The sequence below is a fragment of the Myodes glareolus genome, chromosome 19 (assembly GCF_982192425.1).
Source record: "Myodes glareolus chromosome 19, mMyoGla1.1, whole genome shotgun sequence".
NCBI classification, from domain to species: domain Eukaryota; kingdom Metazoa; phylum Chordata; class Mammalia; order Rodentia; family Cricetidae; genus Myodes; species Myodes glareolus.
Window position 1 is genome coordinate 21,059,164 of NC_142044.1, and position 27,186 is coordinate 21,086,349.

Below are 27,186 nucleotides of genomic sequence, written 5' to 3' on the forward strand. Positions count from 1 at the left end.
TTTCAATCATCATCTCCTATCAGGAGCAGCTGCCAGCCATGGGCCTGCGCTAGACTGGGCTTGTCAGGAGTCAATCCCAGATCACCAAGGGGCCCATGGGACCCTACTTTTCCTGCTCAACTATGAGCTACTGATGCATTCTGGGGGAAGGCAGGCACTGTCTTCAATTGTGTACCCACTGATGAGCTCAACATGATCCTGTGAATAGCAGAAAACCTATAAACACACCAACAGCCCTGTTTAAACTCTGGGTCACAAAGCCCAACTCTCTGAATGTGGGCAAAGGACTTGTATGGGGCTGGTAACGGGTGTGAGGGATGAGAGGATGAGTATCACCGTAATTAAAACGTACTATATAAACACGAGTATGAAGTTATCAACAGAACACATTTAATACAAGAAAAAGTTGGTTTAAGCACTGGTTCCCAAAGCCAACTGAGTATCAGAATTACCAGAAACTTTATAAACATGTAGAAAGGAAATGACACAAGATAATTACTCCCCGCAGGCCCCAAACCCAAACGAGTTTCATGTCAGAAATGAAGCCACCGAGTCCTAAAATATTCACAATGGAATACACCTGCATATAGACATTAACATGTCAGGACAAATCAGAGAGAACAGTGTGGAAAAAGGGAACCAAGGGACAAGAGCCTAGGCTTAAACCACACACCCAAGGAATCACAGGCTATGCACGCAACCACCCAATCCCAACAGAGTCACTCTGGAAAGCAAACTGCCAGCAAGCACAGCTGCCCAGGCCAGGCTTCTAAGATACTATCAGGGAGAAATCCAGAAAGATACATACCTTTGCCCAAGGGTTAACAAGTTTCATTATTTAGTATTGTCACTATTGAAAATGTAAACAGGCAAGGAATCTTTCACAGTTGGCAATGAAGATGCTGGCAACTGAGACACTGCCTATTATTAGTGCTATTCAAAAGGTAGCTCAGAACATCACGAGGCTGGCAATGTCCCATCTTTTCAAATAAATAGGATCTTTCCTTCTTGTTCTATTATTTCTCTATTAAATAGAGAAAGGAGGTGCAAGGCTCTGCTTCTTTGTGTTGCACTAGAAGGCCAGGAAACCATACTCAAATTGTTCACCTTTAAGATAAAAAACTAGGCATGTGTGTTCTACTCTGGGCTTCCTATGTAAGGAAGCGTTTATATAATTCCAGAGTTCCAACACTCACACCTATGGGTGAAAACCTAAAATCTGGAAGCACCCTGCTTCCAGAGGTGGTGGTATACGCCTAATTCAAGAACTTGAGAGGCCGAGTAGCCCAAGTTTACAGACAGTCTGGGCTATATACCAAGACCCAATCAATACATACATACACACCACACCACACCACACACATATGTACCTGCTCATTCTCACATACACTCTCAAAGATTTACACACATTCATTCTCATACTCATACACTCTCACACATATATACATTCACACTCACACACTCTCACACACACAAAGGAAAACTCAGTACTAATTCTTCCAGGAATTCCAACATTCTCTAATATATGAACAACATCATATACAAAAGGCTTGCTGTGTCCTGCTAATCAAAACCTACTAGAGATCACACAAAACTGATCCAGTGAAGACAATAACATAAAGTACATCATACAACACAGCACAGCAGAGGTATGGAAACTTAACATAGACAGCCTTCAAGTTGCACAGTTTAATTTACAATATTTACCAGTAAAAGGGATTAGTTACAAAAAGGAAAGCTGTCTGTACAAAATAAGGGTTTTTTTCACATTCATAAAGAGAACCCACTGTGATGTCTTACCTTGTGAAGTCAAAACTAAAACAGCTCACTTTGGTACAACTATCCCGGAAGGACTGGTAATCCAGGCAAGATAATAAAATGATCAGCCTCCGAACCATGTTCAGGAGAAAGAATTTAATGAACATTTTACCTTGAACAGAAAAGTTGTACATACTTGCAGACCCTTAGAAAAGAGAGTGCTCTCAGGAGCCAGCCTGGTAAGAGAGTAGAACAATCCCCTGCTCGCTCACTGGTCCAGTCCTTTCTGAGTTCGAGCCTCTACCTTGCACAGGGAGAGCCTGTGCAATGCCATTGGGAGAATGTGGAAATTTACAAACACATTTTATGAAGCCTCAGGACAGCAGGAGAATCAGGGCATTTCGGCTCAGCCTCTCTCCACCCAATTGTTTTATCATATATATTAAATATGGAGAGGTACACAAACTTTCAAACTCCCACTTCCTAATACAACACATATCACAGCTTTAATGAGCAGATAAAGACAAGACATACTGTTAGGGCACATTTCCTGCAAGGAACCAACCAAAGTAATGGAAACCTTTGGACAATATTCAAAGTATAGCGGCCACACCACACTGTTCCCAGCAGTCTGGTTTCAGAATAAAAGCATAAATTAACTATATAAAGCACGGTAGCCTTCAGAAAATTTTATTTAGTGATGAACCAAGCTCAGCTGGCAAAAGCCCACCTATAAAAAGGGAGTAGGTCTGATTCACAAAATGTATACATGCATGACCCAAGATAATAAAGACAAATAATTCTAAAGCTACTGGAACCTCTAGTTATGTGTCACTTACTCAGGTGTGCTATTAGCCTTAAAAACTGACTGACTGATATACATCCGAAGAGCCATACTTCCCTCACCAGTAACCAAAACACCTGACCAAAAACTTAAGGGACAAAAACAATGAAAGAAAAATCTAAAGAGTCTGACGCTTTCTCCTCTGCTGACTCAATGAACACACATCCATAGTGAGGATAAAACGGAAACACAGCCCTGAAGCCTGCCTCCAGGGACATGTACGACCAATGTGATCTGGAACCTCCTAACACAGCACAGCACAGCACAACGGCTCTGGGTACACAAAGCCAGCACAGTGCACCCATGGAAGAAACACAAAGAGATCGTGTTGAACCCATTCTCTGTGTTAGAAGCAGCTCCACTATGGTTTTGATCACTTGGCTTGGGGGACAGAAGTGCCTAGCAACAACTCCTAACCTCATTATCCCCAGACGGGGCCTCACTGACTCAGTGGTGCTTTTCATAGAAAAATATCTGTGGAGGCAGCTAATGGCCGCGCTGCTGTCTGGCCGACAGAGTCCCCACCACTGAGAAAACTCTTCGGCCGCTGCTCCAATCTTCTCCCTACTCTCACAGTCCTGCCAGCAACAGCTGAGAGCGATGTGTGAACAAGCTCTTTGTGACCAAGCTTTGGCAAAGTCAATAAATAAGAGTTTGTCAAAGGCAAAACCATTTTGTGGACCAACTCAAGTTGCAACTCTGGGGACGTGTGTGTGAGAAAGAGGAAGGGGTCCTTTGGCAGGGCTTGGCTAACCAACCCCACTTGCCCCGCCCGTTATTCCGATGGAAAGGGAAGAAGAGAAGACACCAGAAAATGAGTCAGTTTTGAAATCTGCACAGCTGATATTTGTTCTTCAGAGCAGTAAGGACTTGAATGAAAATCATGAAACTTGAGGAACACTTGTATTTTCCTTCAGGATTTAAAAATGTCGTCTTGTACCAAAAGACTACATTCAGCATGGGTCAGGTCCAAGAGCGGCAGCAAGAACTTGGCCATTAAGCGTGCCCAGTACTGGGAGGAAACTGTCATCTGCTTAGCATGGCTGGTGGGCAGGCTCCTCACTGGTCTCCGAGTCGGAAGCCCTGGCCCCAGTTGTGTCTCCCACCTCCGCCATTCTGATCAGCAGCTCTCCTCATGCTGGCAGGGGGCACACCAAACCCTGACACCCCTCCTCTCCTGCTGGGTAGCCAGCGGTACCTGGAGTAGAGAGAAAAAAAAAAAAGACAAAGACGAGAACAAAGTTACTTGTAGACCATCTCCAGTCACTTGAAACATCTCCATCTCCTGGGTGTTCCAAAGCACTTGTCATGATGGGAGAGGCCAGGGATACAGTCTCATTTAGCTTTCCTTTTTAGCACTGAGTGCAATGCCCTGACCACAGATGGCAACCGCCTTTCACGTTTCTAAACTTTATCAAGCTTTCAGTTAAATTCACGCTCTCCATATTTTTTTCACCGATTATAAAAGTAATTCATGCAGAGCAATATGGAAACAAAAAGACTGCACACACAAGCCCAACAAGCAGAAGAGTCACTGATGGCTTCTTGGTTTGTCAGCATATGGGTCAGACTGGATCGAAGAATTCAAAATGAACTCACTTCACTTTCAGAGAAAAACCCACAAGCAGCATGTCTGAGCCCTGCACAGCATCTCCACAGCTCTGGGCTGACTCCTGGAGACTTCTGGGCCACAGGCTTTCTGTCTTGAAGTTATGGGTGTGTTTCTAGTTTACTCGTCGCCTGCCTTTCAGCTGTACCCTTCCCATCCCAGACAGTGTCAACGCCAAGGCCCAAAAAAGGTCACATGATCTCTAACTTTACAAATTAATTAACCAGGCATCACAGGACAGCTAACAAAACTTCAACCCATGTCTGTTCTCAGTGACATTTTCAACATTTCTCTTCACTGTCTGCATTAGTAAATTGGCAATGTGTTTGGACCTGTTTTATATAGGGTTCTAAAGTTTAAATGTTTGCTGGAAGCAGGGAGTACAAACTGACACCCTGGTTTGAAACTCTTCGCAGCAAGAATGTCATGGTTAGTAGTCACATCAACACCCAACAGCACAACCTTATATGAAAGCAATTTACTGGTCAAGAAGCACCTGTGTTATGTCATGTTTAGAAGTTCATTATTATTAAGTGAAGATATTAACACACACACACACACACACACACACACACACACACACACACACCTTTCTTTCTTTTCCTTTTTGGCTGTTCTGGGGGTTGAATCCAAAGCCTCAGGAGTGCTAGGCAAGCACTCTACAACTGGGCTATGCTAACAGCCTTTCTGTTAAAAAAAAAAAAAAAAAAAATTCCCAACCAGGTTCTACTAAGTTGCCCAGGCTGGCCTTGAACTCCAGAACCTCTGCCCTCACCCTCCCAAGTATCTGAGTTTAGAGGCAAGCCACAGTTCCCAGCTAAAAAACTTACTAAATCGACAAGAAAATGGAGGCAGAAAGTGAGTGAAGTTCTTCAGGAATAATGGTCAGTATTCCAGCCCAGGCAGCCTGACCCTAGCCAGTGCCCATACACACTCCTTCATGTGCGCAGAAGCGTCTGCTGCAACACTGAGTACGACTGTTCAAACACTAACGTGCAACAATTTGTAACATCTGAAAAACCTTCGCACTCCTCCCCAAAAAAGAGAATGACCTCTTTTACAGAAAAGTAACCGTTGGAAGAAAACCGTACAGAGGAAAAGATATAGCTGCCTTTTAAAGGAAATGCAGAATATGGATTATTTTAGAGTTTCTACAAGTCAATTCCTCTCTCATGCCCAGTCGGACATGGGGACATAATGCCTACAATCCCAGCTCTTGGGAGGCTGAGGCAGGATGACAAATCCCCAGCAATCAGGACATCCATATCAAAACTGTCTCTTAAAAAACTAAATAACAAAACAAAATACAGTTTATCATCAAATTGAAGTGTCATGTCCAGGCACCAAACTGTCAGCATCTGAAACATCTTGTCCGATACTCCCCCTCTGCAGTACAGAATAAAACAGCACTTGAAAAAGGCAGTAAGGCTGTCTCACTCTACTGCACACACAAGACAATATAGACGCCAGCTCCACTGCTTAAGCTAAGAGTGAAATTAAATGCCAGTAATTAAAATAAAAAGACACCCAATTATACATAATCAACAAAAATTTATGGTAATTCCAAAGCAGTTACTGCTTTTGCAAGGAGCTACATTTTGCCATCTGATCTTTATGCAAAATCTAACAGAAGGGCATCCACCAACAGAGAAAGCTCAAGTAGAAGGCAGGCTCCAGTGTGCTGCCGATTTTGTCATTAGAATTTTCTACACTTCTGTCCACAATTTAAAAATATCTGTAAGCTGTTAAAGTCAGGAAATGGCCGTTTAAGGTAATGTAACTGTTGGTGACTTCCCAGGACACAAGTTTTTTAAAGCTGATGCATCTGCCAAACCCACTTGATCACCTAGGTTAGAGACCCAAATCTGCCCCCATTGTGTCCTTTGGTGATTAGAAACAGATTGGTCATGTGTTTCTTCAGTCTGATGGCAACCCAGAGGCAAGGAAAGAAACAAATTTCTTCTTATTTTCTTTTAGAAACAAACAAACAAGCCACTGAATCATTCTGAATATTATAGTTCGCAATCAAATGTCTTCCACAAACATCCTAGCCTGCACAGAGCTGGGGCAAAGACTACTCAGGTGTTACTGCCCCTCAACTACCCCTTGGAAAAAAGACAAAAGTGCAAACATTAAAATAATATCTTGATTCAAAGGGGTTCCATTTTTTAACTCTTAAATGCAAGTGATTATTTCCTAGCCCTGTACAAAATTAGGTGTGACTTGTCAGGCAGATGGTGACAGCCAGATGGGGATTTAACTAGTCCCTCTGTAAGAGCCCTTCGCTTCACTGACAGAATGGCCATGCTACTTACACACTCGTGTTTGAGCATCTCCTCTCAGCCGCCAGTCCTCCCCACAACATTTGGTACATAGCTTTTATTAACCCAGATCCCAGCACTATGCCATTAATCCACAACCCACCACTATGCCTTCAACAATGAGCCTTGCTTTATTTATCCAATCCTGTGAGACAGGGGCAGCCTCTCAACTCAGACTGTGAACCAAAGGCTGGAGGTTTTAGTAAGTAACTTGACCAGTATCAAAAGTCATACTAGCCAGGCAGTGGTGGCGCATGCCTTTAATCTCAGCACTCCAGAGGCAGAGGCAGGTGGAGCTCTGTGAGTTCAAGGCCAGCCTGGTCTACAAGAGCTAATTCCAGGACAGTTAAAGCTATTACACAAAAAAAAAAAACAAAAAAAAAAACCCTGTCTCAAAAAACAAAAACAAAAAAACAAAACAAATTTTTAAAAAGTAGTAGCAAAGGGAATGGCACCCAGCCCCCGGAAGCTACTGCCCTTGGCCTCTTCTACTTAGTTCTAAAAGACAACTACAAAGCACTTACTTCTAAGGAGTTGCGACCGCTACACAAATCTCAAGTCTCTCATCTTAACTTTAAACAATCTACAAATTTTCTAGTCTATAACGTTTAATATATAAAAGTTTAAACCAGGCAGGGTAGTGACACCTATAATTCCAGCACTTGGGAGACTGAGACAGAACAATGGAGAGTTTAAGGCTAGCCTGAGCTACACAGCAGGAACCCTATCTAAGAAACAAACAAAAATCACATTCTAAAAATGGCAAATAACGGGCTAACTTACTCAGCCAACATCACAGGTAACACCAATGCTCCAAGAAAATCTGTGGTGTCATCCTTCATGACGTCTGCCCCCACCCAATGCTGGCAGAATCAGCATTTTTTACAGCAGAATCACGTGCCTCAGTCTGCTCAGCAAAACTGATCTATTCTTGTGATGGTTTAGTCAGTTAGTGATCTTTAGCTAGAAGCTGTCATGAAAGAGACAGACCTGTGGCACCAATCCCTGATGTCCTGACCATGAGAAGAACTTCCTAGTTCTCATTTCTCCCTCAGAAAGGGCAGTAGAGTGTCTCCTCACGAAACTTCAATCAGGATACTTGAAACCACAGGACAGCACCACGTTCAGTAAGATGAGAAAAAACTTACAAAAACTGAGGCGTGGACAGAAAATTCCTTCCTCCCAAGTCCATTGGATATCTGAACATCAGGAAGAAATAAAGATGTCCAACGAGGTTTCCAATGAGCTCATTGATCACCCTGCAAAGAGAGTCGAGTCAGTGCAAAGACATCCAGGGAACACAGTGGGCTGCACAAGCTGTAACTAAGAGCATGGGAAAGAGAGGCAGCCTTCACAGCAGCCCATTCCAGCCCCATGGGAGCCAGTGACAGCTCCACAATGGCCTTTACAGTGTGAGTGACAAATGCATTCTGAGGGAGAGGGAAATCGGGCCTGAACAACTAATGAGGCCCACAGCTCCTCAAGGCCAGAGGCACCTCTGAAATCTCCAAGGCCCCGCCCATCCTCAAAATATTAACTTTGTTCCAGTCTATTTCAGAAGTTGGGGCAGGTGCAAAGCAAGTTAGTTTCTGAATTCTGAAACACACAGTGTTTGTAAAACAGACAAACATGCAGACTACCAAGAGAAGGGCCTGGGAGGGAGACAGGTGGACAACACACGACTACTCTGATTTCTGGAGCCATGATCTGCATTTCTCTTGCATCCCTGACACTCAGAGACCACGTGGACTTCTTCAGGTTTTCCAGGGCTCACCCAGGGCTCCCTATCCACTGATGCTACTACACATCATTCTTCATCTTCACCCACAACGGGATCTCGCCTGAGCCTCTGCCCTTGAGGGTGGGAGAGCGGAGGGGGAATTCACCAATCTTGAAACATGCTATGCTCTAGACAGTCCTTTCATTTGGTCCACTCCCTTCTCTGTAAGTGCAGAGGAGAAGGAGGGACCACAACAGGCAAACACATCAGCTATATGAAGGATTAATACTCTCCAACTCTATTAACTTTTGAAAATATTTGGTAATGGAAGAAATGGAAGCTCTTAAAATATCTCTAGTTTTGTGTTTTGTTTTGTTTTTAAGAAGAACATTCTCATTATTTTTTCAAGACAGGTGTTTTCTCTAATGTAGCTCTGGTTTTCCTGGAAATCACCATGTGGATCAGGCTGGCCCTGAACTCACAGAGCCTGCCTCTGCCACCCACATGCTGGGTTTAAAGGTGTATGCCACCACACCAGGCAGAAGAAACTTTAAAACTTATTTGTAATTGTGTGTGCATGCCTATGTGTGTGTACACATAGATATAAGTCTCCAACCAGGCCAGAGATACCAGAAACCACCGACACGGGTGCTGGAAACCAAACTTGGGTCCTCTACAAGAGCAGCACCTCCTCTCGACCACTGTGCTGTCTCTCCAGCCCAGGACATCTCCATCTAGATGCTCTCTCTCTGAATTTAGACTGGAAACGTGAAAGGTTTTCCACATCTCAGTACTAACTCCAGCAAGAGAGTAAAAATTTCAACCTGCCTGGCAAAAGTTCTATACCATCAAACTGTGGTATAGAACAACTTCTCTGAGACCGTCCACTTCTGTGGCAGTACGCCATTTCCAAGGCATTCTGAAAGTGCCTTAAAATACACAATAGAGTCACCTTATGGACAGGTTCCTAAGAGGAATCACAACAAATGTTTCTATATTTACTCATTATGGATAGTCAATAAAGAAAGACATATGTATTCAAAAAATATGTCTAGAAATACAATGTATCTGGTGACAAGCTAACAAAATGACAGTCATCCAATGTCAAAGGTGCTTAAATTCCTATTGTGCAACCAATTAGAATCAAACATCTTTAAAAGGGTCTAACATATCAACACTGAGATTCTTTAAAGTCTTTAAAAGACCAGGAAAGGAAGATAACAATGAATTAGTTTCCCAAGGATTGGTTTCCAGTTAAATAAATCTAACATTACTTACGAGCCTCCAATAATATAGTTGAATCCGAGGATAACCCAAGGTAAGTAGCAGGCCTAGGAAAGAGGACACAGATCTGAACAGCCACGTCTAAAGACACCATGACAGCAAAACCTAAAAATGGGGAAAGAAATACTAACCAGAGCTTTATGGAAATCACTAGGTCATTAAGAATTTCTCAGATCTAACACCGTCCTTATCACACTTACATCTTCCTATCTAAAACTGTGCTCATTTGTACACTTGTAACTGCATGGAAGGAATCCTTTCAAATTCAGTATATACCCTGCTGAGTTAATAGTAACAAAGAAATAAGTGTCTTATGGATGACAGTAAAAACACCCCACACTCTAAGGCTCCAATCAGCAAATGGTCACAGACAATTAACCTGAATTTTTATCTAACACTGTGTGTGGATGCCTTGAACTAACACTCTCACAATAAGGTATTAGCTTTCCAGATTTGACATCGAACCTTAGGACAAACTTAAGACCTCATTTCAAAGGCTGAGTGAACTTCAAGGAAACTTCACAAACTAATAAAAAGAGGGTTATGCATAAACAGCTGTAAGGCTAAGTGAGGTAAGTATGACAAAATCCTCAACAAATCTAACCCCAGGCAGATGACTCAAGCAATATTCAGTTCTGTAATGAGTAGGACATTACAGGTAGAAATGGTGAGCTCAGGCAGCATTTGAGGGTGCTACTCAAGGTAAAGTACTTAGCACCTAAAAGGGTATGCAGGAGTGACAAAAAGATTAGAAATGGCAGCATTCCTGCATGTTGTCTCTTTTGCAATTTCTCTTTTACTTCTCCCCACCCCCCCCCACAAACAAACACACACACACACACACACACACACACACACACACACACACACACACGCACAAGATCACTGAGGGACATATCCCTGAGGAACCTGAGGTTCAGAGGGACTGGAAGCAATATCGGCAAGGGATGCTGGGATGGCTAGGCGCAGGACTGAGGGGGAGGGAGAGCCTGCCTATGCTATGCTACTCTGCAGTGACCCCTTCTGGAAGTGTCAGAAGATACACATTTGAGCTTAGGGGGATGACTACAAAGACAAGAATTGAGTTTTGTTCCACCTAGGTAAAGTACCTTAAATCGTGTTCCAAACCAAAATGATACGATCAGGTCTCTGTTTAGCTGGGCCCAGACATAAAGGACCGACATGATCAGAGGAATCATCAGCAACTGCAAAAAAGGCAACATATGAACCTCTGGTCCAGGAGCATGCAACAAGGGCTTGATGTGGCCTCTCTACAACACCCATCCCCTAAAAAATCTGCAAACAAAACTAATGATTAGAATTACAAACTAATTGCATCGTTTATCATACAATGAGTTCCATAAAAATCTATAATCAATACAATCATGTTTTTACAGGAAGTCAGAAACATTAATTCAAGCTGTTATTTGAAAATAAAGTTTTTTCTTAACCATATAAACTGCTTTCAAGGAATACAGAGCCTCACACACGGCCAGGAAATATTGCAAACCCATTACTCTGAATGCATAAGCCAAAAATAAACAGAAAATTCAATGATTTAGATAATGTCTATAAGAGCCTCAAAGGCTTAGCTAACATATTCAAAACAATAGCAGCTAGCATTTATACTTTCAATGTAATCTCAAGTGCTGAAACATACACAAAACCAAACAGTTGAAAGACTTACCTGCATATCCATTGCTAAGCCAGTAATCTTGGTTTGTAAAGTTAAAGATCATATGTACAAAGTATTCTACAGCTATCAAGGTTGATCTGATTATTTCCCTCCAATAAAATTTCATTACACTGTTCCAAAGGAGAACATATTTCCATCAATTAGATATGGGAACACACAAAAGTTTGAATAACTGTGCATAAGTTTACCATTAGCCTGTACAGTCAGTAGAGCAAGAGACAGAAATGAAAACCTCAGGGCAACTTGGTCACTGGGTATCTTTTGGTACCCTCCTATTTTTTTAGCTTCTCTCCTTCAAGTACAGGATGGAGATGTCTGTGCATTTCAATTATGATCCTGCTCACACTCAGGGATTGACAGCACAAATAAGTCCATGACCTTTTTTTCCCCCTCCATTCACTTAAAAGAGAGGGCATATCCCATGCCCTATATTTTTCTGGCTCTTGGCCAACTTTAAATGGCAGTTAGATCCAACTGTTTGCTTCTCAACTGTGTCTCACAGAGTAGGGGACCTTATGGAGGGACTGGATTATTATTTAGGACTCAAAAGATGGACAGCAATGAAGTCAGAGAATAATGTTGGCTATAAATCAATTTTCTGGTAAGAACCACAGATTTCGAAAGCTGCCTCGCAGCACGGACTGTGCTTCAGTCACAAACTGTCATCCCAGAGAACACAGAGAACTGGGCTCAAGGAGACAGCAGTAAAAGTCAGCTGACTATGGAAAAATCCCAGAGGCGATACTAAGAAGAGGCATCCCCAAAACCCAAGATTTATCCTCACTTTAAAAAAGAATCTCAGTTATCTTCATTAACTACGGTTTTTAAGTGGTATAAAAACTGATTTAAATATTTTATAGAATTCTATTTCCAAAAATCTTAAAACGGGGGGTGGTAGTGGAGGAGGAGCATGTTTCTGGCCCAAAATAGCACTGAAGGATACCACGATGCAAATCCAGTTAAAGAGAAGCATGAACAAATAGTCTGCTGGCCTCCCATCAAAAGCTCCTAGAAAAAACACAAAGCAAACATCAGGGTTCAGAACTGTGGAAGAAAATAGCATCTATGGAGAAAAATACTTCAAAATGTTATATTGAAACAGTTAAAACCACTTCCTTAAAGAAAGGGGAGTTTTTACCAAAGTCTATACCATGGCATAAAACTGAACCATAGGCACCTGACGATGGTCAGTTTATGCCCCGCTGACCTGACTTCCAGAAAGCTACACACTGTGGCTGCCACGGGCTGAAACAGACCCAAGGGGGACATCAATTCCAGAAATACAGAGCCTTGTCCCAAGCCCACTGAGGCCCTTTCCCCTTCCTCATGTCCTGCTGACTTTCCCTCATGGTCCTACCGTAATCTACTGAGCACACTTTTGATACTGGTTAATTTCCGTCTCTCACTTATAGATTAAAACCTGTCAGGAGCCATGTCCACTCTGGCTACCACTGTCACTCCTGCAGCATGACTCTGTGGGAGCCCGTTATTAGGACAGGGCTATTAGCTGCTGCTGCTGTCACTACTAGGACAAAACAGATGCACTGCCACTTGTCCAGCCCCGGGCTGACGTACCAAGCAGAGTCAGACTCTATTACAGATCTTACACTTGGGAACAAGGGAGGACAACGTGGAGAGGAACGGACAAAGGAAAGGCCCGACCTCTCCACAAGTGACTTTCTCCATAAGGTATCTGTGAGGTGCAAGGGTCAAGTCTATGACCCCCTTACTTAAAAGTGAGAAAATAAAGTCCATGACCAAAGTTGCATGGTCGTCTGAAGCAGTGTGAGGCTAAGGACTAAGTTAGTGCTTTTCTCACCCCACCACTGCTAAGAGTGCTTCATTCCAAGGGAGAAAACCACAACAGTCCAGCTTTTAGTCTAGGGACAGTTCCTAACACCTCAGTCAGGACATTTTGAGAGAAGCAGAGGGAAGAGACAAAAATGACTAGAAAGTCGCTTATCCTCTACACACTCTGCTAGGATTACAAGACACGGCAGTCAATTCTTAGCAGCCCCAAAACAAGAATCACAAAGACAGAAGGATGAATCTTAAGGGAAAAGAAAACAAAACAACAGGTTTTGTAGTGCACACCTGTAATTTCAGTACTCAGGAAGCTGAGGATTCCAAGGTCAAAGCCAGCGTAGGCCAGCCTGGGCCAGCCTGGGCTATAGGCTATACATAGCAAGGCCCTATTCTCAGACCAGAAGGTGGAAAAGGAGGGAAGGGTGAGGAGGGACCAGTCGCCTCTCCTGCTCTCCTTGCTTCTCTCAGCACAGCGTAAGGACACACACGCTAAAGGCTCACTGTAAAGGACAGCTGAGATTCCAACAGAACTTCTGAATCTGAACAAGAGCCAAGCTTTTCTGGGGTGGTTCTGGCTCTGTGGTTTCTAAGGACTCTTTAGACTGAGATACCTATAATCACATAAACTGTAGTGCTGTATTATTTGGCATGCAAGCAACTAGGAATTTACAATTAATTGGTCTTTAATTGCATTCTTTCAGTGCAAATCAGAAACCTCTTAAACCAACACTGATTCATTCTTTTTCCTTTTTTTTTTTCTTTTTTTTCTTTTTTTTTTAGTTTTTCAAGACAGGGTTTCTCTGCTTAACATCCCTGGATGTCCTGGAACTCAGGGATCCACCTGCCTCTGCCTCCTGAGTACCGAGTGCTGGAAGCAAAGGCATCCGCCACCACCGTCCAGCTATAGTATTTTGTTTCTAGGGTTTAGGGGGACTTTTCTTTCTTTCTCTTTTTTGGAGGGTGGATCTGAGACAAGGTTCCACTGTGTAACAGCCTTGATCTCACAGAGATCCACCTGCCTAAGATCTACCTGCCTCTGCCTCCCAAGTGCTGGGCTTAAAGGTGTGTGTCACCACTGCCTGGCTCATTCTTAACAATTTAGCCAGGCAAGAAATTATGCAGGTGGCATATTAAGGCTATGTGGAGTGCAGAGAAAACGAAAAACAGAAAACCTGGCTTCAGTCCCCGTTGTGCTATCTCAAACAGCTGTGACCTTCGGGAGCTCTCACCACTGCTCACGACAATCTTTGAAGGCAAAGATTCCTCTCCACAGTCACGTTCAAAGCAGCATCAGTCATGGAGGCCACAAAATGAACTGAAGTCAAGTGCCCATCAATAAATGGATGAACAGAATGCAGCATTATCTATATAATTTGACAATAAAGAGGAATAAACTACAACTACATGCTATACAGAAGAACCTTAAAACATGGTACTAAGAAAACAGTCACAAAAGGCCATATATGGTATGGTCCACGAGACACTACTAGTACAGGCAAATATAAAGAGCCAGAAAGGAAACTGGTAGTTTCCTGTGGCTTATGTGGAAGGGAAATGGGCAGCAGTAACAGGTACAGACACTGGGGGCAAGGAAATGCTATAAACTGATTATGGCAATGGCTGTACAATTCTACACACAAACTAACTGAATTGTATACACTTTAAACTCAAGTGAGGAAGCTGGATGGGATGTGGATTACCATCTCCCTTGTCATGGATGGAAGACAGGATCCAATCAATGGCTTCCCTGTATGCTAAAACCTACAAGTGTTCACAATCCTTGGATAAAGTGGTCTAGTATTTGCATAGAAACTACAGACTCTGACATATACTTGTGAAATAGATCAGATTACTTATGGTCTCCTTTACAATGTAAATTCTGTGAAATCGCTGCTACAATATGTTGTTTGGGAAATAATGATGAGAGGAAAATTGTACAAATTCAGTACACCCATTTTCCAGATATTTTCAATTTTTCAGGCAGCTGACTCAGGACACAGAACCCACAGATACAGAGAGTAACTTTTTATCTCAAAAAAATTGTTTCAAAAACGCCTCTCAGCTTGAGCATTTCAAAAATGCTCTGAGTGGAATAAAAGGGAAGCCACTTCTAAGGATAAAAGCAAACAAAAGCAACCAGCAGTCTAACAACTGACAGATTTTTTTTCTCTACCTGTTACGCATATACAGAATATTACATACCAGCTTGCATTGCCTGGTCAGGTTATTTATTAAATGGGGGTAAATGGATGCAGGAACACACAAACAAGAGCAGAGGTGGCCACATAACTATCCCAGTTCAGACCCAGTTTCCGTTATCAAAAAGAATCCTTAAGGCTTGGCATCAGAAGTATGCTAGGTACTGACAAATGCAGAGGAATTATACATGATGTACTGTGTGTGTATGCGCATGCATGTACATCAGCATGCATGTAGGTAGAGGTCAGAGGATATCACTCTGGGAGTCAGTTCTATCCTTCCATTATGTGAGCTTCAGGGAATCAGATTCAGGTTGTCAGCCTTGGTGGCAACACCTTTACCAGCTGAACTACTTACCGGCCTCAATCCTCTGCTTTTCTGCAAAGAAAGGTCGGGACCCCACCCAATCTCTGTATTAAAATAGTGACTTCTTTTTGAAAAAAGGCAATGTCAACTTAAGGGAAAGTTGTATTTCACAGCAAATATCCAACCTACTCTGTCCCTGCAGCTGTAAGGCAGGAATAATTTTCAAATACTTGGGTAGATTCAAGGATGGTTCGTAAGAGCAGGCAGTTTTATAAAATCTCCAAAGTCTGCCAACTTTTGCAAATCACTTCCACTCAACAAAAGTGTATCTGTATTTTGACAGAGTATCAATTTACTGTTTCTTTGTGTAAGCAACTTAAAAATAGCATATAAAGTATTGTAGGAAATAGATAATTCAACAAGACACTTTTAAAACAATGTATTGCTTCTCCATCATACAAGAGGTTATATTTGGAAAAACTACTACAGTACCTACCAAACACTGACAACATAAAGTCAATGTGCAGTATATGCATGTGTACACATGCAGGTGCCCACGGTGCATGTGTGAATGAAGTCAAAGGTCAACAGTCAGTATCTTCCTCAAGCGTTCACCCCTTTATTTTCTGAGCAAGGCACTGAAACTGGAGCTTACGGTAAACTGACTCCACTAGGTGGCCAGGGAGCCCCAGGATTCTTGGGTCTCGGGCTCCCAGCACCAAATGCAGGTGCACAGTGCCACACCCAGCTTATTTACATAGCTAAAAGGATCTGAAATCAAATCCTCAGTCTTGCGCTTTAACCATCCTCTCCAGCCACAAGCCGGGTGCTTTAGCCACTGAGAATGAGATGAACTCTGACTTGCATGAAGTAAGCCTTTCACGTCAGTATAAGAGATGCATATACTCTTGCCCAGCTTTACTCTAGCAGGACAATGACTGGAATAAGTTTGAGAACAGAGCCCAGGCATTCAGGAGACAAACATAGGCAAAATTCTGATCTGCTGTTATTTCCTTCTATAACACTGCCACTTCACAACTCACTCTGTGAATAAAAACTCAAGTAGGTTGGGTGTGGTAGCACACACCTTTAATCCAGGACTCAGGAGGCAAAGGCAGGTGGATCTCTGAGTTGGAGGCCATCTGGGTCTAGCCGGGAATAGATACTAAGACCCCATTTCCAAAGAAAAAAGAACAAACACAAAAAACACAAAACTCAGTCTAAGAGCCTACTACAGTCATGACCTAGTGTGCAGGTAAGAACCATCATTAACCATTCCTTCATATAATACTAATGGCCCTCCAAATCCAAGTAAATGTACGAATTAGTACATTTCGTACATTTCATTGTAGAATGAAACAATACTTAAAACAATTATGGAAAAATAACTTACCTGCTTCAAGTCGTGTAGAATACTGATATAAGAAATATAAATTGACCAAATAAAGAAATCCAGTTCCTGGACCCACGGGGAAATAAAAGGTGGCAGTGAATGGCCTCCATATCTGGACAGATCAAAACAAACAGCTGTCAGTTTCTCTGAGCTGGATGTAGCGGGTTTTTTTTTTTTCCTTTTAACTAAACAAAATCAAACTATCTTTCTATGAGAGATAAAGTTACATCATCAACACAATTTGAGAAAACAAGTTCCTGCCAACTTATATAACATCAATTCACAGATCAATTAAATGAAAGGACATCAAAGATTATCAAAACACATTTTTAAACAAGTCAACAAAATCAATACTATGCAAATATATGGCTAGTCTTGCCCGCAATCAGGCTTCCAGATAATCCTAAGGTAAAAATATTACACTCAAATGCTAGAGGTTAGCAAGAACCAAACCAATGTGCTAAATAGGCAATATGGATTCAAAAGCAAATAACACCACACACACACACACACACACACACCAACATGAAAGGGTAAGTCCTGACTACACAAACAAATACACACACAGGAATCAATGTGAAAGAGGAAGCCCTGACTCCAATCTCCAAATATTATTTGAATCAACAACTGACTGGTTTCCTTTTGGAGGCAGTACTGTGCACTGACCCCAGGGTCTTACACATGCTAGGTAGGTGCTCTATCACTGAGATACACTTCAGCCCTCCTTTCACATTTTATTTTGAGAGACTCACTACATTGCATAGGTTGGCCCTGAACGTATTCTACAGCAGAGACAGTTCTTGAACTTTCAATCCTCCTGCCTCAGCATCAAGAGCTGCTGGATTACAAGAGTTGCCTGCAACACAAGGCCCTGCTTTTGTTTTTGGTTTATTGAGACAGTGTCTCTGTGTAGCCTTGGGATGTCCTGAAATTCATTATGTAGTCCAAGCTGCCCTCAAACTCAAGAGAGCTGCCTGGCTCTGCTTCCCATGTGCTGTAATCAAAGGCATGCACCACCATACCTGGCCTCTGCTTTGTTTTTGAAACAGGATCTCTAAGTCCAGGCTATGCCAGAAAGTTCAATCTGCCCGTCTCAGGCTCCTGAGTGTTAAGATTCCAAAAGCAGGCCACCATGCATGGCCCATTTGCTCGTGTGTTCTACCATATTCCTCCTTTTTCACCACACTTTAAATTGCAGTTTTCTATCTTCATTGCCTTGACAAAATATTTCTATTGGCTTCAGAGTATTTCTGTATGTGGATATCCAAACTTCGTTTAAACTGTTATGATGCCATGATGAATATTTTTATATATTCTCTACAAACACGCACGCACACACATGCGCACACACACATACACAGAGAGAGGGAGAGAGAGAAAGTAAATGCCTGTGAATCAATCTGTTAGATCAACAGACATATGCACTTATTTTGGTAGATATTGCCAAATGTCTACAGAAATGCTTAATTAATTTATACCTCCTCCTAAAATGTAGATGAGTGCCATCTTTCCACACTTACTCACCACGGAGAGTATTTTACAATCCACTAACCTGAAAACCAATTTTTATTTGCTTTGAGAAAGCTAAGCATCTCTCTATAATTTCTAACTATATTTTCTTTCTATCTTTCCTATATTTTAAAAGCATCCACTTCCAATAGACTGGCATTTCTTTATATATTAAGGAACTTTCTTGTTGCTCATTGTTTTCTGTTCTGCCATTAGGCTCATGATTTTACAGTGTTGGTGTATTTTATACAGCAATACCTATTGCTATAGTCTCTTCATTTTTAAATACACTGACTTTTATGGGACTTTTACTGTATATTCAACATAAAGTTTAAGACACAGGTAGGTACCCAACACTACCAAGCTTACAAAGTTTTTCAAAGATGTTTTTCCAAGGATAAGAACATGTTCAATTTTACTGCAAGACCTTTACAATTCACAGATGAGGAAAAGATTCAACTTATTTTTCTAGATGATCATTTAGCTTTCTGGTCTCATTAAAGCAACTGTACTTTCTCCAATTATGTGAAAGGCTAATTCACCTTAAAGCCTACTTTAGACTAGATCATTTGGAATGAATGCCTATACTAAGATATTTTCATTTCTGATTTAGTATTTCCAGATCTAAGGAAATATAACCTCCTTCCCCCTTTTCCTTCCCAAGTTCTCTTACTGGCTAGTCTCAGTACTCTTTTAAAGTAAATCAGATCCAACATCTTTATTTTTTTATCAATGTGACGCTGACATACTCTTGCCAAACTTTCACAGTTTTCTACATAACTTTCTCTTCTTCCTTTTTATAATCAACCACAAAGCAAGTAACATGTGAAAACTGAACCTCTTGGCCTTCCCAAGCACTCAAGCCCATGCACAAATAAAGCCTGTGTCTTCTTTCACTTTACCACTCACCGGCTCACATCTCCAAAACAGTATTAAACAGCAAGAAAAAAGTGAAGGCCTCCTAGACTTTGGTAAAACAGCATGATGCTGACCTTTGGCTTAAAAGCTATGTGTCTTAAGGCACACTATCATGTGCCAAGCACGAAAAGCATGGCTGGATCAATCATGGAAAGACTGTCAAAATGAGCAAGAGTTGGCACAAGGAAGGGAAAATACACTCTTGGCACAAAGCCTCCAAGAACTGCAAGAGCACAGTAAATAGGAGAGGGTTGTTAACGATCCAGGGCTTCTAGAACGGAAGATCAGAGTCATAGACACTGCAAGAACAGAGGTGCCAAGTTCATTCTCCATGGACAGAAATAAAACCCCCAGAGCTTAACGATCTGTATGGAGTAAATGTGACCTTCCAAGACCCTGTATTAAAGCAGAGAAGCAATAGGTTCAATCATCTCCATTCACAACTTGACTATCTCGTGAAAACGGCACTGCAGAAGCCATGAGGCCCTGAGTATAAGTTGCTGTAACATTAATATTTCTTAGCCTCAATTTAAAAGTATAAGGGGAGAATCACATACAATCCTCAATTGATTAATGACTTTGTTATTTTGTTTTGTTTAGGAAGTCCTGGTAATGGAACCCAGAACCTGAATATGCTGGGTAAATTTACTAAACTGTATATATCCCCAGACCTTGATTAATGACTTTTTAAAAATGAATGAATCAGTATGCTACTTGGTTTATTTACACGCAATGATTCAAAAGGTCTTATAGATGAGGAAACGGCATGATAAAAAGTTACATAAGAGCTAGTAACTAGTAGAGACAGAATTCTGTCCTAGAATGACTCTGGAATTTGTAAGAGACATCGGTATTACAGCTACAATTAATAAAAATTTCCAATACTGCTATCCTTGTATGACCCAGAAACGAACTAAGAGCAAACCTAACCACCCCCACCCCTGCTTGCAAAAAGCACGGCAATACAGGGCAAAAGCAAGTTCCTAGCCTTGGAATCTTGTATGGCTAGACGTTTGAGCTGGCTTTCTTCGTGTACACAGTGACATTGGTCCTGGGACACCTGCCCTCGTCCTTTATCTTCAGGGGCTTGAAAGGCTGGACTCAAGAAAGGATGAAACTGTGCTCTGTCAAAGCATGTATGGAGGTGTGCTACTATTACAGCCTTCCAGAAAACACCCACTGACCTAGTTTGTAAAATTCGCATCTCACCTACTCCCATACTCCTTTAAATTGCTCAATGCCTGATTTTAGCAGAGAAACCTCGGGTTTTTTCCCTGACTACATCTTCTCTAATGCTGATGACACAACACTATTTTTAGCTACTGTGCGCACCTGTTCTTTAGAAATCAGTGTCTGTCAAAATACCTCGCTTCTCTTGCCGTTCATTAAGCCTACCCTTGAGTTACACTTGCTTTCATTCATCGGAAAGACTTATTATTTCTGTATTACTTTAAAATTATAATTTGCAATTGCTGAGCACTGGGTCTTTTCAGAAGGACAGTGTTTATTTCTGCCATCCCCACAGCCCCCTCCTCTGTCTGACAGGTAAACAGGAAAGGAAGCAGGCTCTATCTGCAGGGCCAGAAGCAGCCAGGCCCAGCACAGAAGCCCAGGACTGGCAGACAGAACTCTGTGTCTCACTCCCCTGAGAGGACTTGGTGGAGAAAATCCTTCACCACAGGGGTCCAGGGCCAGACCTTTAATATACAGTGGGGTTTTCTTGGCCCTGGTAGGATGAGGTTCTTTAGGGGAGGGTTCTGCTTTCCTTTTTTTTTTTTTTTTTTTGAGACACTGGCAATCCTGACTGGCCCTGCTACTCACATTACAGGCTACCCTGCTAATCCTCCTGCCTCAACCTATCAGGTATTCAAATTACAGGTCTGTTTCACCATGCCCAGCTACAAATATGTGTATGTGTGTGTGTATGTGTGTGTGTGTGTTCTTCAAGAGAAAAGCTAGGCCCTAATTAGGTTCAGGTAATCTGAGGAATCAGAGTTCCTCACATAAGGATGACATTAGCCTACATGTTCAATGCCAAAAACCCTCCAAAAGACCTATTATTCTTTAGTTACTCTTGCAACAGTGTTAGAGGCTGTATCCACCATTTATTTAACTAAAACTTGCCTAGGACCTGCTGATGAAATCACTGCAAATGCCATCCAGAATTAAAGTGGAATAATAAAGTGAGAAAAAGATTTATCTGAAACAAAAAGGGTTATTTTGAAATTAAGAATGTCAACATTGGGGAGCGAACAGGGAAAGGAGATGAGGGCATGAGCTCAATACCTAGAAACCAAGTAAAAAAACAAGCACAGTGATAAACACCTGTAATTCCAGTGCTAGGAAGAAGAAAATGGGTAAGCACCTGAGGCTTGGAGGCCAACGCTAGGCTAAGCTAATCAGTGAGCCCAAATCCCAGTGAGAGACCTTGTCTCAAAAAACAAGGCTTAGGCTGGGCAGTGGCGATACACTGCAAGCACTCGGGAGGCACAGGTAGGAGGAATGGGTCTCTGTGAGTTCAAGGCCAGCCTGGTCTACAAAGAGAGTTCCAGGACAGGCTCCAAAGCTACAGAGAAACCCTGTATCAAAAAGAAAGAAAGAAAGAAAGAAAGAGAGAGAGAGAGAGAGAGAGAGAGGAAAGGAAAGGAAAAGAAAAGAAAAAAAATCAAATGACATCCAAGGTTAATCTCTGGCCTTCACACACCTGTATACTTGAGCATGCACACACATGCAATACACACTACATGGGCCTCCACGCAAGATGATTATGTTGAATGATGGTGCTACTGCCATGTCAGCCTACAGTTCAAGCTTACTCTCTTTCCAGCTATTTAGAAAGCATACCCCAAATATTCTTCAGTCAACCTCCAGTCCCTGGGTTAAATGTGACATACAAACAAAGCTAGGGAATATAAGCACCAGTCTGCAGCACAGATGTAGCTCATGCCGTTTCTGATCCTGGGAAACAAGTAAGAGAAGTTCAGAGTTCACAAGAGTCTTCCCATTCTAAGTGAGGGGCCTTTTGTTGTTGTTGATTAGTTCTGTTTCTTTTCTGAGGTAGACGATCTTGAAGCTACTATATGGCCAAGGATGACCGTGAATTTGTGATCCTCCTGCCTCCACCGCTCGAATATGGAGATTACATCACATACCACCACGCCTACGCTGGTGTTTATGTGGTACTAGGGATCAAACTCAGGGTTTTGTGAATGCTAGGCAAGCACCACACCAACTGAGCCACATCTTTAGCCCGCAAGGCCCTTTCTGATTCTTGCTGTGCTGTTTATTTTTTCACTTTCTTGGGCTAGGGTCTTACTCTGTAGCAAAGCTAGCCTGAAATCTGCTGTACAGCTCAGCCTGGCCTCTGCTTCCCCAATGCTAGAATTACAGGTATGCACCACCATGCCCAGTAAGCTGGGATTCTTTTAAATAATAATAATAATGATAATAATAAATTTATGGATTATATTTATAATTTAAAATTAATATTAAAATACCTTATTACTACTAATAAATACAAATGGTCAACTATTTCAATAGTTTGCTTATTAAGACTGCTTACTGGTTATTATACAAATTTTTGTGTTACATTTGAGAGGCATGAAACAGCTAATTTATTTCCTTGATTTGAAGGCACTTTTATTTATGTTTTTGAAATTAGGGCTTACTTTACAATTAATATATTCATTTAATGTAATTTCTACTCTTCTCTCTCCCCCCCAAAAAAAGTATTAAACTAATGGAGAGCCCTATAGTCACTAGAGTTCTATAACTCTGGTGAGTGAGTTAGCATCTCATTATATTATCTCTGCTTTTAGGTAAACATAGTGTAGGTCCAGACATAACTTGGTTCACGGCACACAACTTGTAAGCATCTGAGTTGGGGCTTTGATGTCAAGACCCGACAACTTGAAATACTTGAAAGCCTGCAATCTTTCTATCCTAAATTACTCACCTACTCAATGCCTTATGGCCTTCTAGCTCTAGGAAAAGAGGAAGAATCATTTTCTATAATTAATTTGGGAGAAATCACTTTTCAAAATGTTCTGCTAAATACTTGGGGGTGAGGGGCTAGCAAGGGGTTTAACAACTTAGACTATTCTTAACCAGCTGAGATAGAAACCAGCTTTAGGCGTTCATAAACGAGCCAGCACTTATCTCAAGACAGCTGTGGAAGCTGAGATTACATACATACAGAAAAGCACAATAATCAAAGCAAATGGTGCTTTATGGTTTTTAAAAAATGAAACAGTGCAGGCTCCACAGGGCATACAATCTCAGCAAACACGAAACTATGAGGAAACTGCCACCTCTTTTGTAATCAGGAGCAAACATGAAGACACTCCATCCTGGGAAGTACTTGGTAGGCAGAAACTGTGGACAGCCCAGCAGTGAGTCTTAGCAAACTTGCTGTGTTTTGTGACCCAAGCTAGAGAAATAGCACTTTAGACTTTAGAGCTTGAAAGCACCACACTACACAAAATTAGTCTACAGGGGAGAAGGAAAATACCTTCAGTTACTTCAAATTGTGAATGTACAATTCTAAATCAATTATCCCACAATTTCTTTAAGCTGCCACAGATGGAGTGCCTAGGGAGCGGCGTCTGCTGCAGAAACCGGGAAAGCACACCTTCTGTGCTTTTCATCCTTCTTGCATTGTTTCTGCGAGGTTTGTTACCAATCTGCATCTGAGGGGCTGATGAGGTGTGAAACAAATGATGTCTCTAGTTGGTTCAGTTCCCTGCTTCTAATATTGCTCTATCTGTAGCTTATTAGGAAGGTTTTTGATGGTGATTATTCTACCAATCTGGCTATAAGCGAACGACATTTCACAAGACGGCTCAAAGAGTCTGTTTCGACCACGTCCCATAAAATGATTTACAGCCAACGCTCCTCATGCACACTTATTACCCAATATGCCAGCAGGTACAAGGTGCACAACAGCACTCCGCCAAAATGTATTAATTAAAGCAAGTGACTGAACCAGTATGCAGTTCCGGCTGTGCTCTAGGACCATGTCCTTTCGACCAACGCTGCAGGTTGTCTCTACGAGGATGCCTGGAGAGCACTTCCAGATTTAATACTGACCAAAGCACAACCACAGTCCACACTGCAAACCAAACCCAAGCCCCTCAGAGCATAGCATTCCCACACTCATAAAGGCCTGTGCCAGTCACTCCTGAAAAACAGTGCTATCCTTGAGCCCGCTCTCCTTCTCCTCCTCACCTTCTGTATTCACACTAACTGCCAAATCTATCCACAGCCACCTGGGTACCAACCACCATGTTCCTTGCTCTGATTTGAGAGCACCAGGGACGCCTTGCTCGGGGTTGTGTTCAAATCCTCCCAGGAGTCACTGGTGCTCTCAAATCAAAGTTCAAAGGTAGAGAGTATTTGCCTGGCATGGGCAATGCCCTAGGGCCTTATGTTTGATCCTTAGCACTGGAAAAAATTAAAATTTAAGTCTCTTACCATGAACTACCAAGCCCTCTGTGATCCAGCCCTCACCTATAGTCCCATCTTTGCTCGACAGAACAACCAATGGTTAACTCCTGTCTTCCCCACTCCCGCTGGCTCTCTACTCCATACCCAGTCCTCTTTCTGTTCCCAGTTTATCATTCCTCCTCTCTGGAAGGTGAGGTCCAAAGCCAGATCCAAAGATATTCTTCAGTATCCTTAGACTTTTCAGAAACACCCATGTCTTAAATCATTTTCCTTAACAATGTGCCTCCCTCTGTTTTTCCATAGGATCAGGAACCTCTGTCTAATTCACTATTGTAGTCAAGTGCCCAGAATATCACAAGCACCCATTATTCCTATGAACTCAAGCAATATATAAGCAGCTGCTATGTGCCCAGCACTAGCCTAGGTGACACAGGCAATCGTAAAGTTCCTACAAAATCTTGTTCTCTGATGGGAAGTGGACTAACAAATACCAACAGATGCCATGTGGCAGGAAAGAGTAAAGGTGAGGGAAACAGAGTGAAGGAGGAATACTCTAATAAAGAGCAATCAGAGAAGGCCTTAAAAGGAAAATGCATTTGGGCAGAGGCATGAAGGATACACAGAGGTACGAGAGCGAGCCATGATATTATCTTCCTCAGTAGAGAAATAACACGTGCAAAAGCCCTGGGGTCAACTTAGGACAACAGCAAGCAGCCAGATACTGGGGGATTCTAGGGAGACGGACAAGGCATGACTATGTTTTAGGAGGATCACTCTAACCTGCCCACTGAGAACGAGAAGAGCCAAGCTGGCATAATGACAGCTCGCCATGGAGAAAGCCCTGGGTTCTGGATATACAGCTGAGGTGGAATCAAATGGAAGGACCTTCTTGATAGAGTCTGGGCTGGGAAAAAGAAGTCGAGGGACTGTACAAGGTACTCAAGGATAAAGCACGTGCCTATACTATGCCCTGGGTTTGACTCCCTGCACTTGGAAAGAAAGAACAAGCAGAAAAGAACTCAGGGATGTCTCTAAGACTTAGTTTCAACTCCTCTAGCAATTCAGTTGCTGTTTACTTCTAGGGCAAAGACAAAAAGGAGATTTGATTAGGTGTCAACTGGTCACCAAGTGGTGATTTCCACCACTACACTAGAAATACCTGTGTACCTGACAGTCTCCCACCCGAGTATTTATGCCCATGACTGGTAAAGATCTGCCTCTCACGGTTAGGGAGCGACTACAGAGGGATCCTATTATGGATTCCTGGGGTATATGGCAACATCTAGGTCAGGAAAACGAGAAATCAACAGAGGAGACTAGAGATCAACCCCCAGTGGAGAGGAGTACTGAGGTTCATATCTAATCTTGGAATCTTGAGTTTCCGCTGATAAAAAAATTATAGCATAGAAACAATAAAAATAACCTCTAGGAAATTAATATTCTTTGGCCTGGAATAATAATCTTGAGTGTTTTCCTGGGTACTTAAAGAACATCTCCCGTTTCCTAAGTAGTTTATCCATTCACTGATACATTTAACTACTCTAGATCAGGTGCTGGGTTAGGGACCGCAGGAAATACACAGAAATTCACACTTTTTTTTAAAATCTCCGACCTTAAATCACACCTCTAAGTCGGAGAGTGAAACTGTAAACATACGAGCCATCCATTTAGAAGGCTGTCAAGTAGACGTCACTGATTAAGAGGCACCATCACGGTGGGGACTGAAGGAGGGCAGAGGACGTTAAAGCAGGTGGGCCCAATCTGTCATGAGAATGGTAACTATCCCTAACTTACCTTCTCACTAGTTCCTTCAGAGTGTGGAAGGCGGGAAGCCCAATCTTGCCAGACAAGTATAGTAAGTCACTTCCCAGCACACCAATCTGCGGCTCTAAGTTATCCCCCGTCTTAGCGCCAAACCCCAGGACCTCCCCAGACCCCAAGGACCCCGCCTTAAACCCCTGGAGCCGGACGCACTACAGATCCCACCAGCCCCAGCGCGCCCCGCAGCCCGCCGAACCAGTCCTGCCGCCGCGGGGACACATGGGGGCTGTAGTCTCCACTGCCCGACGCCAGCTACTACCTGGAAGCGATAGAGGAAGGCTTCGGGCCAGAGGAAGAAGTAGGCCGGGCTGATAATACCGAGTTTGCCGATCAATGGGACCGCGACGGTGGCAGCAAACCAGTAGCGCGTGATGGCCGGGATGCTCCTGAACCAGTCCCCGATGTCCGACATGGTCACCCGTCAGGTGGCCGGCTGCGCAGCGCCGCGCGTCCTCCCGTGCCCACCCCGCGCTCTTCGACCGGCTCGGCCAGGGAAAGTAGGAGCGCAGCCGCCGTGCAGGAGGCGGAGACCGACGGACGTGGCGCCACCGAATTCG

The 27,186-nt window shown here is 42.6% G+C and overlaps 1 protein-coding gene across 1 annotated transcript; it reads right to left on the bottom strand.

The window, feature by feature from the left end:
- Nucleotides 1-368: 368 nt before the first annotated feature.
- On the bottom strand, nt 369-27,186 carry Derl1 (derlin 1). The gene is made up of 8 exons (XM_048457055.3): nt 26,889-27,186; nt 16,937-17,048; nt 12,176-12,240; nt 11,224-11,250; nt 10,646-10,741; nt 9,531-9,583; nt 7,681-7,791; nt 369-3,800 (listed from the first exon to the last, which is right to left on the bottom strand). Exons 1-8 carry the CDS (start codon nt 27,039-27,041, stop codon nt 3,662-3,664), a joined length of 756 nt encoding a protein of 251 aa, XP_048313012.1. The 5' UTR covers nt 27,042-27,186; the 3' UTR covers nt 369-3,661.

Bases quoted from the DNA above. Each gene is read 5' to 3' on its own strand.
- Derl1 (XM_048457055.3), bottom strand. From the start codon at position 27,041: ATGTCGGACATCGGGGACTGGTTCAGGAGCATCCCGGCCATCACGCGC. The intron at 10,742-11,223 runs GTAAGTCTTTCA...CCTTTTTTGCAG, and splicing joins GCTTAGCAATGGATATGCAG to TTGCTGATGATTCCTCTGAT. The intron at 3,801-7,680 runs GTAAGTTTTTTC...TCTCTACTCCAG, and splicing joins CTGTCCACGCCTCAGTTTTT to GTACCGCTGGCTACCCAGCA.